At 34.6% G+C, this 19,366-nt stretch overlaps 1 protein-coding gene across 1 annotated transcript; it reads left to right on the top strand.

Annotated features, from left to right (window-relative positions):
- The first annotated feature begins 5,853 nt into the window (after positions 1-5,853).
- Positions 5,854-17,331, top strand: hrh2b (histamine receptor H2b). Its single transcript, XM_030154448.1, has 3 exons — positions 5,854-5,936; positions 13,642-14,495; positions 16,646-17,331. Exons 2-3 carry the CDS (start codon positions 13,875-13,877, stop codon positions 17,123-17,125), a joined length of 1,101 nt encoding a protein of 366 aa, XP_030010308.1. The 5' UTR covers positions 5,854-5,936; positions 13,642-13,874; the 3' UTR covers positions 17,126-17,331.
- Positions 17,332-19,366: the final 2,035 nt, after the last annotated feature.

Genomic DNA, 19,366 nt, shown 5'->3' with positions numbered 1-19,366 from the left:
CTTATGGTGTTTAATGTTTATTTATTCCTGTATATTTATGCAAATCATTCATTTCCTTTTTTATTTTAATGAATAATGGATCCACTGTACGAGTTATGAGTATGCATTCATAGAAAAGCTCTATATAAATCTAATCCATTATTCTTATTCTTATTCTTATTCTTATTCTTATTATTATTCATTCATTCATTTTCTGAACCCGCTTTATCCTCACTAGGGTCACGGGGGTCGCTTGGAGCCTATCCCAGCTGCATAGGGGTGAAGGCGGGGTACACCCTGGACAAGTCGCTAGTTCATTGCAGTGATTATTATTATTATTATTATTATTATTATTATTATTATTATTATTATTATTATTATTATTATTATTATTATTATTATTATTATTTTCACACCAAAGCACAAAATAGAAAAAAAGATACACATTTCATACATATAATTATATGAATGTAAAACATAATATACAGTGAAAGTATAAACTGAATAACATTAGTCTATAGCTTTCATAGGATTGTTATGTTTGGTTCCAAATGAATTAAAAAAACACATTTTCATTTTAGAATCTAGAATCCATCAATTTATTTCCTAAAAATATCAGCACTACCAGAAAGACTATATGGTTACTGAATCATGTGACAGTTTATGTGTGGAGGGGCCTGTCTGTAGTTAGATATATGTGAGCAGTTTTCACAGACTGATTTCTTTCTTTCTTTCTTTCTTTCTTTCTTTCTTTCTTTCTTTCTTTCTTTCTTTTTTTTTTCTTTTTTTTTTTAGACTATAGCTTTGATGATAGAAGAAAGCCTGGATTTCGAAGTGCAGAAACATGAAGCAGGTCAGATCAGTGGCCTTGAAACAGTGAGAAAAAGCTTGTTAGTCTGAAAAATCACTCAAAGCTCACTCACTTCTTATTAGCACACCAGTGCAAGTCAGGATGTTTCAAACACAACACTGCTGGAGGGCCTTTTTATGTCTTACTATAGGCAGAGAGGATTTCAGTCATATTCTGCATCCAGGATATTCAAATACAGCCTGGTGTCTTGAATTGTTAATATCCACAGATAAAGTACTCCTGCACACAATTACACTGCGTCTTTTGATTTATATAAAAGGCAAAGTCTGAAATTCTAAGTGAGTTTAGTTGGCAATAGCTTTTCAAAATATAAATATGTAATATAATTGCCTTTACTTGCTTTAGTGATGAGAAACACAGGTGTAATTAAAAAAAAAAAACAACTCTCAATTTAATGGGAGTTGTAATGTCACTGTAATGTCTAAATAAGGAAAGCAGAAAATATGTCATCTCAGTTTCTCAATTTATATTAGTATACAATTAAATTGAATCATAATGTGGTTAGGATGCTCAGATAGCTAACAATATTGATGTTATTGTGTCATCCTTAAGTTTACTGTGAATTAAATACATCATCTGAAAAAAAAAGGATGTTAACTGTGGGCATGGCCCAAAAAGCAAAGCATTAGAGTAGTCTGACCTTATTGTACGCAGAGAAAAGGCTATTTTAGAAATGTTAAATGCCAAACATGGAGGAAATATTCCATTATACGTGCCAGATATTGTAATGTCAAAATAAGAAAAGCAGAAAACATTTAATCTCACTTTCAGAGTGACAGCTCAGTGTTATGCTATAATTAGCTGAGCAGAAAAAGAGCCACTGTTAATGATATTAGGAAGCGCTGTGCTTTTCCCTGCTGTGACAAATATATTCTTAAAAAAAAAAAACAAAACAAACACCTTTGAGTCACTTCCACAGTTCAGTACCTACTCACATCCAGTAGGTGGGAGAAAAGAGTTGATTACTATTTTTGTTTCTTCCATTCAGTCACCTCAGTAAAACACAAAATAATGACATGATAATAGCATAAAGCCACATCCAGTCACATTATGTGCAGAATATAGATATACATGAGAGTTTACGGTTAATAATATGTTAAAATCTATGAGAAACATTAAGCAGTCCACTTTGATACATGTGATTAACTTTCTGTTTTTTCCTTGTTTGGTTATGTCCAGTTGAGGCTCATCCTTATATGTCTAAGAAACAGTAAAACATGTTTATTTGCAAAGCCAAACAGAAACACTTCTATTTCCACCCAAGTAAAAAGAAAATGTTTCATGTTACATAAAAGTGTGCTGAATTAGGTTTAAACTACTTTGGCGCAGGGTAAGTTCATGATCAGGATATAACTTTCATAACTAAATGTGCATGTTAGAAAGTCTTTCTCCCATAATGCATTGTATTTGGGTGCAAACATCATATAGTTGTAACTCTATAGTTGACCAAGGACACATGGGTGCAAATAGCATCTGGCATTGTATACTCCTGGCTGAGGGTAAACAGTCACATATGTTTTTCCACTGTTAATGTAACTACAATGTTGACAAAGGACACACAGGTATAAATAGCATAGGTCCAATATAAAACAAACAAAAAAGTTTTCCAGAGTGAATATACCATTTGTTTCCAAGCTTTGGAGCAGTGGTTTATTTGGATCAGCTTTCAGAACACAGTGAGCCTGTGTACATGAACACCAAAAGTCCAATCATCATCTGATTTCTGGAGTTATCAGATTATCTAAATTAGGGGTGTCAAACTCATTTTAGTTCAGTGGCCACATTCAGCTAAATTGGATCTGAAGTGGGCCGGACCAGTAAAATAATAACATAATAATATATAAATAATGTCAACTCCAAACTTTTCTCTATGTTTTACAGTGAAAAAAGTAACATTTTATTATGAAAATGTTTACATCTAAAAACTATCCTTTAAAACAATGTGAATAACATGAACAAACTGAAAAAAAAAATCTAATTTTAACACTATCATGCTTTAGTTTATCATTTCCACATATACATTATAACTTCCAGATCCCAGTGGATCTACAGATACACAAAATATTTAGTAACAGGTGGAATATCATTAAAATTGCACTTCTCTTAAGACATTTCAGGTTGTTCTCATTTGTTCAGGTTTTAGCAAAATTATACTTTGTTTTAGTGAAAATACATGAAAATATTTACATTTACAAAGACAAAAATTTGGAGTTGTCAGTATTTATAGGTTATTATGAGACTGAATTGGTCTGAATATGAAACCTGACCTAAAATGATTGTTAATATCTTAGTGTAATATTTATATTTCACAAATTCATCCAAAGGGGCCAGACTGGACCCTTCAGCAGGCTGGGTTTGGCCCCAGAGCCGCATGTTTGACACCTGTGATCTAAGTGGTCATGTGAGCAGTATAATGTGATACTTTATCAAATAACAGCAGTAATCTGATTCTAAAAAAAATCATATAGCACATCAGAGATATCCTTTAGGAAATATTTAAGGAAATCAATTATGATATTGCATCGATATGTATATATGAATATGTGTGTGTATATATATATATGTATAATATATATATGTTTATATATATATATATGTATATATATATATATATATATATATATATATATATATATATATATATATATATATATATATATATATATATATATATATATATATATATATATATATAAAGACAGTATATATTTTTATATTGTCTTTCTTTTTTTAATTAATTCTGAATGCATATGGACTATGGAAGTCTCATAACTTTTCTAATGTATATGTATTTATAAGGTGGAATATTTAAAACAAGCCATTTTAGGCTTTCTGCCTCTCCCTGCACCTTCACTGTTTTATTATGCCTTTGATGAATGTTATATATGTGCAAAATAAATCAATAAATCAAATCAATACATCATATAACAGGCTTGGATCTCTCCCCAATACTCTGATGTCTTTGTGCATGTACACCTATTAATATGATTTATTTTGTTCTTTTAAATCTGTGTATGTGTAAAACAAAAACAAAAAACACAGAAAATGGAAGTGATACAGTCGCAGCATGAGTGGAAAGACAAGAGGCAACAAACATGTCGTGCAAAAGCTGAAAGTCGACGAAGACCTAAGGCAGCGTCACCATGTTCAACAAGACAAGACCAGACGTTTTGAAAATAACAGGATGTTTGAGTCGACCGTCACTACATGAGCGCTCCGAAAGAAATCTGATAATGGACTGAAACATGTAAACCAGGGGTTTTCGATTATCGTATTTCTGAAGTGTGTGTAATTGTATCAGATCTGATTATTCCAATTATTATCTGTTCATCAGATTTTTATTGTCATGTAAACAGGCTCATTATTGACTACAATAATCTGATTATAATTTTTCATTCTGTTTTATATTTTTACTGTTAATTTCCTTCTAAGGTGTTTTCAGTCTCTTATTAATGATATTTCAATCAATATTTCAAGCATGAGTGAATGACAAAGAATAATGGATACAGAATTTCACCACCACATATTAGACAATAGATCTGATTAACCCATAAAGACCCAAATATCCACTGTCAACCAAAACCATCTACTGTTGTAAATGTTTAATACCTGCTGATCTATTAATCCTATCAATACATGTAAATAATTGGAATAAAATGCAGTTTGTCAGCTTTTCATGGTCATCAGAAATGACCCATTTGGAGGTTCAGAAGCTCCATAGTTACCGTGGAAACACTGTCATCTTCTACAACATTGATTCACCAGTAAAACCCATGGAGTTGGATCAATGACAGTGGATGGACACACTTGGTTTATATTCAGTTGATGATAGATTTAACTGAAAACGTCACTTTTTGTTAAGTTTTCTCTGTGTTTGATATAATAACCACCAACTTTACTTTGAGCTTTAATGAACATCTACATGATCAGTAAATTAAATGTAGGAAAATACCTAATTTCACCGAAAAAACACAAAATACAGAAGATAATATTACAATAAATGGTGGTTTAATATAGAGAAAATTCATTTGGGAACTGCCACAAAAGTAGAACTGGGTCCTAATGGGTTAAATGCTGCTTAATTTGCTGAAACACGTACACTAGCCTCAAATAACACCCACAGTACAGTTGTTTCATATGCATATCTTCCTCATTGTCTCCTCAAAGCCACTGATGACATTCTTGATGTTAAGTTACTCCTCTAAAGACATTTATCTCTGTTACCCCAAGTGACCTGGTCAGTTTTATGAAGCATGAAGCTGCTATTTCTGGTTGAACAAACAGTTTCTCCAGCCAATCTGGTCCTTCTCCCCCCTTCTTTAACTACATTGTTTTATGAGTCCCTCCTGGATTGAAGATATTATCATTTCAGTCCACACAGATCCTCCTGAGCCTATGTTTGTTTATTTTTTTGGTTTTTTTGGGGGTAAAATTTTATTTAAAGGCACTGAGAAAAGGAAAGAAGTAGCTTAATGAATGTACAACTTTGCATGTGCATTTTTCTGAGACGGACATAATAGTACAGGTTATTGTTTAATCTCTTTAGGCTTTGAGATTATTCAGACGTGCTTTAATTGTTAACTTTTCATGGAGGAGTTGGAGGTGAATTGCCCGGAAAGATGTACCAACTCCTTTTAAGAAAACCAAAAGTATGTAAAGTCACCAGATTGTGACAGTTAGCATTTAGGAAATTAAATTACTCTTGATTATCATCACCCTATACATGACCAAAATACAGTACAGGGGCTACAAAAGCAACATCAACATATAACATGAAGTACATACATGCCTTAAAATACACTAAAATATAAATGAGTCATGTTGTAGTTGTCTGTCTGACTAATTGAAAGCATAATGATGGTGATCAAATGTTGGATGAATTCACTAGAGGGAGTGAGAAGTGTGTATATAGGTTACATGTCTGGGAAAAGAGGCAGGGAAAGAACGAGGGAGGAGATAGAGAGAATGAGAGGGAGAGACAGAATGAAGTTTACACATAAGCAGGATCAAGGAAGCAGTGGAGGGTATATTTACATCAGCAAAGAAGATATGGATCTTAATGTACTTTTAAGGCAAACCATGTGAGGTAAGTAAAAGGTGTTTTCTCCACATATTTACACATGCATACATATATACGTTTATGTACGGTATGAGTTCGTTTCATGACTCGTGTATGTTTCATTTGCTCCGGTTATACATTTACAGCAGTAACTGTATAGATAGCTGGTTTAGATGTGAGTAATCAGATTCAGTAGCCCACCGTTGTGCCATAAAACTGTCTAGAGACAAACTATTATGAGATGAATTTCATCGCCTGCATATTAATCTCTTAAATTGTAACCTGAGGAGTCAGAATAAGTTAATGTTGCACAAGTCTGGTCATTTTGGATGGTCTGTTACCTATTTCAAACCGCTCGACCCTATTTGGGTTTACTGAGCAGCAAGCAGGACGAAGTAAACCAAGCTGACTGATAATATTTAATGAGAAATTGGGTTTTTATGACAATTTTATATGTTAGATTGTGTTGTATTCTATAATAACTTTAACTGTGTGCATACATGCTGTATATTAATATACAATCATATATAAGTGTACCATAATTCCAGTGCTTTATGATACAGTCATACATGTGTTACATTACAGATATGTATTACTATTACATTTTAACTGTTTGTCTCTTAACAGACTTTTAATTGTAATTCAAGATATAACAACAGTGTATTCGGCGGAAGTTGCAAGTCTTACGTGGGAGTTTTCCAGTAATTTTTAAGTTAATTACGCCTTTATGTTGCAGTTTACTTAATTCAATAGAAGTAGTCATTATAAATTAATTGGAAAAAAACAAAAACAAAAACCCAGGAACTCCACAAATCATACATTGTCCCATTATTAGTTATCAGTTTATGAACTCAGTTTGTGAACTCTTGGGCCGGATGTTTTTCCATCTTGTTATCTACATTGTTGACTCACCTACCTCACCCAGCACATTTAATTTGATCTACAATGCAGTGGATTTTCATACACAAGACATTGAAATATATTAGAACAGGTATATCTGCTCTTCTGGTTCAGTCTTACCATTTCAATTGAAATATGGAACTATGCCAATAAAAATGTTTGTCAGTCCACACATCCCCTTAGGAGTGACTCATGAGTCACATAGCAGTGAGTTAGAACATGATGTGACAAACATTAACACTTAATCCTCATTATACAGATTAAACATAGTAATATAATAATAATGAGCTAATTTAAACCCATATGGCTCATCACAAATGGATCCATTATTTCAAAGTGTCATATATTCTTTAAATACATATCAAGCCTATAGTAGTGTTTTGAAATGTCCATTTGACATAGCTATGTATATCCTTGCATAGCCTGCTCATGTGAAGACCATTAAAGGAGCCTTTTGTTCAACCATTTCTCCCAGACTGTCTAGAAAGCAAGCAAATTAATTATGTAATGAAGTGTAAAATGATCTCTGGTTGTCATTATAGAGCCATAGTATTGTGTTACACCTGTTACCTTTGCCATGTGGCACATCGGTACCACAGAAAAAAATGAGCGAATACACGGAAGCTTTTATTTCAGTTTTCCTCTACTCCATCTTTGACTCTTTTCAGTCCACAAAGCACTGGTCCTCAGTGTTTTTTGTCACACTAATTGAGAGCTGCAGACTGAGAAGCCCAGCACTGAACAAATAAAGTCACCATGGAAACAAGAAAGTGTTTATCCCTAAGGGGGAATCTTTTGACATGGTGAAAAACACTAAAACTGCAGATTCAGTCAAAGGTCAGGAACAGGTGAACTAATGGCTTCAGTTTAAGATCCTAATGAAAGATGATGAGCCGTTTAATCATTAATTAAATCCAAGGGGTCATGTGAACGCTATGGAGAAAAAGTCTCATAAGTCACATCTCAAGCTGTAAACACACAAAAACTGAACTTAACAAGAAATCGCTAAGTTTCATGAACAATCACACATCCCTTTTTGTCATAAAATGAAAGTTACATAAAGAGTATCTGTATCTGAGAGACCTGGATGTAGATGCAACTTGTGACTGATTCCCAGAATTTGCTTGTGGTGATCAGAGGTGGGTAGAGTAGCGAAAAATTAGACTTAAGTAAAAGTACTGTTATTTTAGAAAAATATTACTTAAGAACAAGTAAAAAGTAGTCATCCAAATAATTACTCAAGTAAAAGTAAAAAAGTACTTAATGAAAAAATTACTCAAGTACTGAATATTTCCTGAGTAACATCGTATTTATTGTTCTTTTAAATTCAACAATTAATAAATGAAATGCTAAAATAAAATATAGAAAATATCTATGAGAACATTACAGCTACCTACAAATATACCTCGCAATGATCATTGTTGGTTCCATCCCTTTAATATCTAATCTGCTCTAATGGAGGCAGATACTGTGCATGGTTTTCTATTTACTTTTACCAGTTAGCCCAGATACAATTACACTTTTCTTTTTTCTTTTTTTTTTAATAATTACATAGTATAATTACATAAACAGAAGACAAAATGAAAGTCATTAGCCTTAGTCTAGATATCTTTAAACATATCTTCCCCTTCTGTCGAATTTCTTGAACTCATGTGAGTCATGTGAGTTTTTGTCAGAAATCGTTCTAACAAAACAAAACAAATGGTTCGTGCATTAACAAATGACCAAAAATTAAAGTAACAAGTAGAATGTGCACCATTGTAATGAAGTAGAAGTAGCGTTTCTTCTTCATAAATATACTTGAGTAAAAGTAAAAAGTATGTTGTATTAAAAGTACTCTTAAAAGTACAATTTATGTAAAAAGTTACTTAAGTAAATGTAACAGAGTAAATGTAATGCGTTACTACCCACCTCTGGTTGTGATACATGTGATGTTTGTGATTATAATAATAATTTAAAAAAATGTGGTTAATATTTAATTCTACTTTATCAGATATCATTGTAAAATAATTATTTGAACACCATTATAATTTCCTCCACCCCATCTTCACTATTATACCCCTGTTTCTTATCAACAGCATTGTAAACATTATCATTATCATGTTTAGTGTGACAGCAAGATGAAACTGTGTGGGAAAAGCCCTGAATGACGCTACTGTCAATCTTACCGGAAAACAGAAACCAAAACAATAAAGCATTGGAGGAAACCTGTAACCTGTAAATCTTCTGCAAATTTGCAAACGATTAGTTTAAGTTTCCTGATTTAAATGAGGACATGCATCATCCGTTTATCATCAGTAAGGCAGGTGTCATAAAGTTGGATGAATCCTGATATGATATGCGTGGACCTAAGCTAGAATCAAATATTGTTTGAGGGCTTGTGTGTGTCATGTTTAGATAAAGAGGTTATAAGGCCCATGGAGATGTATGACCAGTGCAGCACTAAAAGGAAGTAGAAGCAGGAAAACAAAAGACAGTGTAAGACATTACAAACGCCACTGTATAGAGCAGGGGTGTCAAACTCATTTTAGTTCAGGGGCCGCATTCAGCTAAATTTGTTCTGAAGTGGGCCGAACCAGTAAAATAATAACACAATAATATGTAAATAATGTCAAGTCCAAACTTTTCTCTATGTTTTAGAGCGAAAAAAATAAATTTGCATTATGTAAAGATTTACATCTAAAAACTATCCTTTCAAAAGATGTGAACAACATGAACAAACTTAAAAAATAAGTGTGATTTTAACAATATTCAGCCTCAGTTTATCATTTCCACATGTACATTATAACTAACAGATCACAGTGGATCTACAAACACACAAAACATGTAATAAGAGACAGAATTTTGTTAAAATTGTACTTACTTCTCTTAAAACATTTCAGGTTATTCACATTTTTTGCAAAATTATACTTTGTTTGAGTGTAAATACATGAAAATATTTACATTTACAAAGAGAAACATTTGAAGTTGACATTATTTATATGTTATTATGATAGTATTTTACTGGTCCTGCTCACTTGAGATTGAATTGTTCTGAGTGTGGAACCTGAACTAAAAGGATTGTTAATATTTTAGTGTAATTTTTGCATTTCACAAATTCATCCTAAGGGCCGGACTGGACCCTTTGGCGGGCTGGATTTGGGCCCCCGGGCCGCATGTTTGACACCTGTGGTATAGAGTATGAGCTGAGCAAGACTAAAACACCTAGGGAAGGCCAGGTTTATTTACATAGTGCATTTCACACACACAGACAATTCATTGAGCTACATGAATAAAAGGAACATCCAGAGCGAATATAATTAGAAGAGAATATAGGATTAATAAAACAATTATAGAACAGAATAAATTAATTTGATCAAATCTGTATTAAAACAGTTAGAATATACAGTCCTCCAGACTTGCACATCAGTAACAATGAATGAAGACTGAAGAATGATATAGAACTACTTTATAGACACAAGAAAAGAGAATTGGATTCATTTTTGATTAAAAATGTCTACAGTTGGGTTCAATCTAAGCTCTACTGACAGCTCTGGCAGCTCAGTGTTGTTTCTCCATGTTTAGTCTTGACTCTGGACTCGACTAACTGACCTAAACCCATCAGTCTAAAGGTCCTTCTGGGTTTATATTCCTCAAATATATCACTGATGTACTCTGGGCCTGAACCATTCTGGGATTTCTGGATTAATAGCAGTACTTATTCTGTTACAAACTGGAGGCGAGTGTAAATATTTCAGACCTAGTATATGTTCTTTTAGTCCTGCTTCTGAATGAGCTACAATTGCTTAATGCTTTTTTGGGAGGTCCAGTTAAAAGACAATTATCCTCATCAACTCTATTGGAGATGATTTTTTTTCCTCATTTTATTCATTTATTTAGACAGGGACAATATGCATTAACCTTAAAAAGGAGAGATGTATTATACCAGGCTAATTTCTACCTGTTGTCCCTGGGCAAGCTGGTGTTATCATTATCATCATCAATCAAATCAAATTTTATTTATATAGTACCAAATCATAACAAAAGTTATCTCATGACACTTCATATAGCCCATAGAGCTAGTCTAAGTTAGACTCTCAAGTCAATTTACAGAACCCAACAGGAGCTAACACTTGTGACTGTTGACAGTGGAAGGAAAAACTTCCTTTTAACAGGCAGAAACCGTGAGCAGACCCTGACGAAGGCATGGCTGGGCTTGTCTTAGTCTTTTGGAGATGCCAAACACTGAATTGTGTTTACATTTTTCAGCTGATAGACTGCCCTTTTGGTGACAGTTTGGATCCGGCTGGTGAAGGTCAGATTTGAGTCTATTAACACACCACGGTTATGAACCTGATCCTTGGTTTTTACAGCCAGAGACACAGTTTTTGCTGACGCTAGCCCTCTTCCCTTTGTTGCCCAAACATAATAATCTCAGCTGTGGCCTTATTTAAGTGTAGATAAAAAAAAAAAAAAAAAATCCATTCACTTAGGCCACACATATCTGTGAATCATCAGCGTAACCATAGCGTGTATGTGTCTCAAAAATAATACAAACATCACTTGCATTTTCATTTGGATAACCGAATCAAAATGAGCAATGATATCATCACCATGAGCTTTTAAAAGATCATTTTGTTTTAATTTTATGCAACCTTAATTAGAGAATTTGAGAACAACTGATGTGCACTCCAAGTCATTTATTTTTTATGAGGGTACATCAGATGGCCCTTCCAAATAAAGAAGCAGATAGCAGATTAAAAGCAGCACAGTTAAACATGCAATATTTATACACTGTCAGGTATCAGACATGGACCTTTAACTGGTCACAGTAGTTTTAGTATTACCTCCTACTTAGATCTGAGTATCTGAGACGCTTTACTAAAGAGTGATAACATGTATATTTATAGGAGATGGTAGCAGAACACATGAAATATAACACACACGCACATATCTGATACAGTATGAGAAAGCACAGGCATGTTTTTCTTTAAACACAGCAAAAACCCTCCTGGGTAGGATGTGTTTACTTTACTCCTCAGACTGTATGACAGTATGTTTTATGATGTTTTTAAGATCTTGTCTTGTATGCCGCTTCCCTTGTCCACACCTTATGTATGTATGCACTTTCCCTCTTTCTTCCCCCAGAAACTGCTGTTCAGATTGTTAATGATTATTTTCTGGTACTAATTAAATCTTTAAAGTCAATAATTTCGGCAAATATACTGTATGTATATTATTTACTTTGGGACCACCGGGGCTGTAGAAGGTCCATCAGTATAACATTATAGTTCCAGTAATATAAACTTTGTTTATATTACTTTTTATGTTACTTTTTATAGCATATGGAAACTATAACACAGCTTTACTCTTAAAATGAGGAAGTTGATATATTGAACTTTGTGGAATACACAAATAAGAGGATGGATGTCTTATGTAATTTGTCATAGCAGAACTGAAAATAATAGAAGTCTCAGCTGAAGAAGCTGCTTTTGCATTTCTCAGCAGAAATGTAATTTGATACATAAAGTCATGTGCTTTGAAAAAGTGTCTGATCAGTTGATTTATTGAGGTTTTTGGCTACATAGACATACATCACACTGAAAAATTCTCCTTTTTCATGGTAAATGTAAAATTAAGATAAGTGGGTTTGTCAAAGTCAGAGGTTGTGTTAAAAAAAAGAGTAGATGGAGGTGTTTGTGGGAGCTATGTCCAGGTGATTATATTTAGTAATGTGACATTTATTTATTTTTTTACAACTTTATTTATCATTTTTCCATAACAATTGCATCCTTAACCACTTGAGCCCTATTGGCCCGCCGGCAGGCCTAAAAAATTCTATTAATATTCATCTACTATAAAAATATAATAAATCAGGACAATGAATGTTTTTTTCAACTTTTGCTCAAAGTTTAGACCTTAATGTTAATAAAAGTACATCAAAAGTGTATTTTAGTGCAAATTTTAATGTTCAAACATGATTTTTAATCTTTGTGGGATGAAATATACGCTATTAAAAAATCTCCGACACGAACAATTAATTTATGCATATCATCGTCAATCCAGCCGAAAAAAAACAGGCGAGGATAAAAAATTCGAATTTCTCTTTTAGTTTGTTACAGTTTACTCAGGCATAGTAATAGATACAATATTTTAGACAATGGGAATAGATTCTGTGAGGTCTCTAAATGTCCATAGACACCAAGAACATCCATTTGAACCTTATTATTGTGAAGTAATTCTTCATTTATTTTGGGTATGTCTTTTTAGGCGTTTCTCCCCTGAAAATATGGTCAGGGTTTAACAGGTTAAGGCATGTCTTATACAGTTTGTGAACTTGCCCCCCCCCCCCCCCCCCCCTAGGTGGCATCCCCACAAATACATCCATATAAACGCATGGACAAACAGAACACCAAAAAAAAAAAAAAAAAGACTCAAACCAATTTGTGTTGATCATTCCGGTCATATCACCAACATTCTGGACCTCTGGCATAAGAAAAAAAAAGTCCCAGCAGTCAGACTGTGGGCATTGAGAAGACTAAGATGGCAGTAGAAGAGTGAGGAAGAAAGAAAAATACATTAAATAAAAACAAGGAATCAGGCAAAAGGCAGGTTCTTGATATGAATTATGAACTGTGACCAGGTTCTGTCATAGTTATCCTCCAACCCGTGGACTGTATACCTAATTTTTTCCAGGTCCAAGTAATGTGACATTTAAAGTGCAACTGAAGTTCAAACATTTCATAAAACAGTGTAAAAAAAAAAAAAAGAAAAAAAAAAAGAAGAAGACAATGTCAGTTATAGTGTATGAAGAAATGTTGTAAGTAATAAGAGTTGTTCTTCTATTTAACAGGGATACGCTCACCTCAGTGGCCTCATTAGTGGCACTGTGACAAAAGACATGGGTCGTCACACGGTGGGTGATCTGCAAGTGACCCTGATTATATTTTTAAACAGGAGAAACATATGAGAAGTTTGTCTGATGGAAATGTAAACCAAGAGGAGCTGTGTGTGAAGTGTTCTTACTGAGATCGGACTGTTTCACTGACCTAGTACCTGAGGGTGAGGGTGAGGGTGAGGGGCACCATGATCTCCACAACTCTCCGCTGGCTGGTCCTGGTGTCCTTTATAATTCTCACCATTGGAGGAAATGTGCTGGTGTGTTTGGCTGTGGGGCTCAGCCGTCGACTGTGGCGCATAGCTAACTGCTTGGTGGTTTCACTGGCGGTGACAGATCTCTTGCTAGGCCTGCTGGTGCTGCCCTTTTCTGCCAGTGTGGAGCTTCGCAGCGGAAAATGGCCCCTAGGAGGAGTCGTATGTAACATCTACATCTCACTGGATGTCATGCTGTGTACATCCTCTATCTTGACCCTGTTGGCCATCAGCGTAGACCGATACCTGGCTATTTCCAATCCCCTCAGCTACCCCCGGAGAGTTACCCCCAGAAGGATGACCCTGGCCACAGCTGCCATCTGGGCCTTGTCACTGGCCGTGTCCTTCGTGCCCATCCACCTGGGCTGGAACACAGCTGACTACATGGTGCAACACTTGGATTGGAGTATGGGAGATGAGGACAAGGAAGGACGCTACTGCAAATTCGAATGGAGTAACAACTATGTTCTTTTTTATGTTTCTCTTTCATTTTACCTGCCTCTAATAGTCATGTGTGGAATGTATCTCTGCATATTCAGAGTGGCACGAGAACAGGTCAGTACTCATTATTTTATAAAACATCCTAAAGGGGTGTGGGTTATGGAAATGAGGGAGGCATAACGTTTCATAACTTCACCTTCAATGTGAAATGCAGTAATTGTTGTAAAACCAAACGCCGTATTTTCCGGACTATAGAGTGCACCTGAATATAAGCCGCACCTGAATAAAAGCCGCACCCACCAGATCTTAAAAGAAAAAAATATTTGTACATATATAGGCAGCTCCTGAATATAAGCCGCACCTGAATATAAGCCACACCCACCAAATTTTAAAAGAAAAAAATATTTGTACATATATAGGCAGCACCTGAATATAAGCCGCGCCTGAATATAAGCCGCACCCACCAAATTTTAAAAGAAAAAAATATTTGTACATACATAGGCAGCACCTGAATATAAGCCACACCTGAATATAAGCCACACCCACCAAATTTTAAAAGAAATAAATATCTGTATATCTATAGGCAGCTCCTGAATATAAGCCACACCCACCAAATTTTAAAAGAAAAAAATATTTGTACATATATAGGCAGCTCCTGAATATAAGCCGCACTTGAATATAAGCCGCACCCACCAAATTTTAAAAGAAAAAATATTTGTACATATATAGGCAGCACCTGAATATAAGCCGCAGGTGTCCATGTTGTAACATGAGATATTTACACAGAAAGATGGTAAACAGAAAGATTATTTAAATATTTATTTCCACACCTTAACTGCATTTTTCCAAATAGTGCCTGTAACGCGGCAGTAAAACAGCAGTAACACAGTTGGTTAAAAAACCCAGAAAAGTCATTGATCGCTATCTTCATCTTCCTTCTGCGCACTGAAGCCACTGCAGTCGTCTTCTTCAGTGTCAGAGTTGAACAGCCTCAGAAAGGCTCCGTCACACACCTTCTCAGTCTCTCTTCTGTTGTCACTTCCATGCTGCAGCTCTATTTCCATCTCGGACAGACAGATCGATTGCTTTTAACTTAAAAGCTGCATCATATGCATTTCTTCGTGTGTTTTCCATGATGAGGGTTTGTGCATGACACGCAAAATGAGTGTTAAAAGTTAAGTTTAAAACTAGCGTCCTCCTCTTTGCATCACCTCTTCCACCTGTCTGTCTCGCTTTTGTGCTTCCTGCTAGAGCGCCCCCTGGAGGCCGTTAGCCTGTAAAAATCTATAGATTAGCCGCATCGTTGTATAAGCCACAGGGTTCAAAGTGTGAGAAAAAAGTAGCGGCTTACAGTCCGGAAAATACGTCTTTTTTTGTTTTGTTTTGTTTTGTTTTTTGTTTTGTTTTTTTATTATTTAGAACAGCACAGTTTACTATATAAAAATAGCTTCTTTTTTTCATATCAAATATACAAAAGAAAAACACCTGCAATAAAAGACATTATACAAGTGCTTACCCACAATCATGTAGCGAAAGAAAGGACAAAAGAAAAAGAGGACTGGAAAGACAGGAAAAAGAGAAAGAAGTATGCCAACCTACACTCGGGGTGTCAGAGTTCAGAGCTCAGATGAATATATCATGGGAAGTACAGATTTCAACAATTTTGATTGCCTTTCACTTTTCGGAGTACTTAATTGAGAGAATGTATTGTTTGAAATTATTATAAAATGCAGTAAAGCATGGCTTTTTTGCTGAGTATTTACAACAATGAATGTGAAATTTTGACATTAAAATTCAAAGATTTATCAGATATAGTGATTCACTTTTGAGAAAGCTACTTTCAAATAGGCCAAACAATACATTCCTTCAAAACAATATAAAATGTCTTTCAATGTTATTATGAATAAAATCACAAAGTTTTTGCCAAAAAGTTTTAACAGTAGGGCAGTGCCAAAATAAATGAACAACAGTTTCAGGAGATTCATTGCAAAAGCTACAGTTTATATCACTATCTTTCTTAAATCTATTTTTAAAATAAGATTTAGCTGGATAGAATTTCTGAATGAATTTAAAGGATTTTTCATTAACTTTATGGAAAATATGGTATTTGCGACAGATATGCAGGAATGACGTGAGCGAGAGCTTGCTGCAAAACAAATCTACCCATGGGTATAAATAAAGTCACCTTGAACCTTCACTTGTATTGTTGAATTAAATGCATATCTTTCTCTGACTTGTTTTACTCCAACCTTTGATTCTTTCAGGCTCGTCGTATTCGAGCGGCCACTCCATCCTTTGCGCGTACGCCATCATCAGCAGCCATAGCCCGGGAGCACAAGGCTACGATGACTCTGGCCGCTGTACTAGGGGCCTTTATCATCTGCTGGTTCCCCTACTTCACCTTCTTCACCTGCATGGGAATAAGAGGAAAAACCAACCCCCCTAATACAGTTCATTCAGTGGTCCTGTGGCTGGGCTATTTTAACTCGGCGCTCAACCCCATCCTGTATCCGGCCTTCAACAGGGACTTCCGTAGGGCCTATGGGGAGCTGCTTCGCTGCAGAAGGCCGTCACGCAGGAAACAGCAGCTTGCTTATATATCTGTGCACAAACCACTGGCCCAAAGTAACGGATCAAGAGTTTTGCATCAGACAAATGAACATAATGATGTTGTTAATAAAGAAACTGATGAGAAAAGTCTCCCTCCATATGATAGAAATGGTGTCCATGATAAGCCAAGGTGAAACATATGTGGAACTTTAACTAATAAGAGCGACCAATAGAAAGAGAGAATACCGCCAAAACATTTTCATTTTCAATGTAAAACTGTGATGTATAGATATTTTTGTATTTAGGCTTTCAGTTTTTAACCCATAAAGACCCAAACAACCACCAGTGACCAAAAGCATCTATTAATTTAAACTGTTTAATACCTGTTGATCCACTAATCCTATTAATACATGTAAATTAATAGTGTAAAATACAGTTTGTCATCCTTTCATGGTCATCACATATGACCCATTTGGATGTTTAGAGGCTCTGTAGTGAATGTGGAAACACTGTCATTCTTCTACAACTTTGATTCACTAGTAAATGACAGTGGATAGAAATGCTTGTTATTGATATCTTTTAATGAACGCATCTTTTTTTTTTTTTTTTTTTTTTTAAGTTTTCTCTGTTTTTGATATAATAACCCTCAAATGTAATCTCAGCATGATGATTAAAGTACACAATCAGTGAATTAAATATTGGAAAATACCTGATTTTCACTGAAAAAATGCTAAATACAGAGGATGATATTATAATAAATGGTGATATATCACTTAAGAAAGGTTAAAAAGAGAGAAAAACTCATTTGAAAACTGCCATAAAAGTATCACTGGGTCTTTATGGGTTAATGACTTATGTTACTCATGATTCTTAATATCTTTGCTTTTTCATCATTGAGACAAAACATTGCATGTCACATGGTTTTAGCAGCTTTTTAATCAATAAAATTTTCCCAAATTTAAACAATGCTATAAAATGGTATAAAATTTATCATGAGGCACATTGGGTACAGTGGGATTCAGAGTGGAATGAATAGATGACTGAGTAAGTTTCACAGCCAGCTGCACGAAGACACAGGCGGTTAAAAGTTTACAATTGTTTATTTTCTCTTGTTCCTGTCACCCTGCCAAAGAAAATGAATAAATGACTAGACAGTTGATTTGAAATGTACATGTATGTATACTTTGACTGACCCATCAGAAAACCACAAGTGGATTTGTGTTCTGGAAACATATTAACCGCAACAGGAAAAATAATATTTACACATACCTGAGACAGTTTAAGCATCTAAGCTGCGAAGAGTGGTTGCGTTAATGTGTTACTTATAAAAAGTTACTCTTGGGACTTTTGTATTCTTTTTTTTAACAAGATATGCACTGCATAATAATCATAATTTATTAAACAGAATGTATATAATGTATAATATGATTATTTATTCATGCTGATAGAGTTCAGACAGTTCAACCCTCAGTGACCTTGAGGGTCACTGAGGGAACAGCTGCCAGTAACCAAAAGCATCTACTGATCTGAAATGTTTCATTACTTTTGAACTGTTAATCCTATCAATACATTGAAATAATTCAAGTAAAGATATGGTACATTTGGATGTTCAGAGGCTCCCTAGTGAACATGGAAACACTGTGATCATGTGCAGCATAGATTCACCAGTGAAACCCATGTAGTTTGACAAATAACAGTGGTTATATGCATTTTATTTAACATTCATTATATGTTATGTACCTTCACTTTTCTATTTGTTGATGTAATAGCTTTAAAAAAAATTTCTGAGCTTTTATAACATTTAAGTAAATTAGATGTTGGGAAAACACCTACTTCTCATTTAAAAATGCAACTTTCAAAGGATAATATTGTACTAAATGGTGATAAATCATAAAAAGGTTCATTGTAGGGAAAAATTCACTTTGGAAGTCATCACAAAAAATACATGTAGGTCTTTAAGTTAATTAACTTTCTTTGGCTTCTGAATCAGTTAGTGCAAACTTACTGTATTAGACGATCTTAGAAAAGATGGGAGTAGCATCTGAAAGGCAAATTGTGTTGTATGAAACTGTCAAAGATTATATATTCATGTGGACAGAAAATAAAAGACAGGAAAAAAAATCAAGTCAGTGGTGCATCGTGACCGTGGAATTGCTGTTAACTCTTTTATCATTTCACGTGTTAAAGGAGTAGTGACATGGGGAACGTTTAATGCAGCCGAGTGCGTATTTCTTTTCCTAAAAATGTACTCAGTTGTGTTTGGTTCACTGCTGCTCTCTTGTGAGGTGAATGTTGCTTGCACAGTCATTTCCATGGAAGTTCCCCCTCTCTGTGACAGCCATCGGTCTGATTGTTAACGGTCTGCTGAACACAAGTATATTCATGGACATTTCAAAATATCAACCAATTTGGTTTGACCATATAATTTGACAGTC

Source organism: Sphaeramia orbicularis, chromosome 14 (genome assembly GCF_902148855.1).
Source record: "Sphaeramia orbicularis chromosome 14, fSphaOr1.1, whole genome shotgun sequence".
NCBI lineage: Eukaryota > Metazoa > Chordata > Actinopteri > Kurtiformes > Apogonidae > Sphaeramia > Sphaeramia orbicularis.
This window is presented reverse-complemented; position numbering and strand designations above follow the sequence as displayed.

Excerpts from the sequence above, each read along its gene's own strand:
- hrh2b (XM_030154448.1), top strand. The coding sequence starts at position 13,875 with ATGATCTCCACAACTCTCCGCTGGCTGGTCCTGGTGTCCTTTATAATT. Across the intron at positions 14,496-16,645 it reads TCAGAGTGGCACGAGAACAG|GCTCGTCGTATTCGAGCGGC; the intron begins GTCAGTACTCAT and ends TGATTCTTTCAG.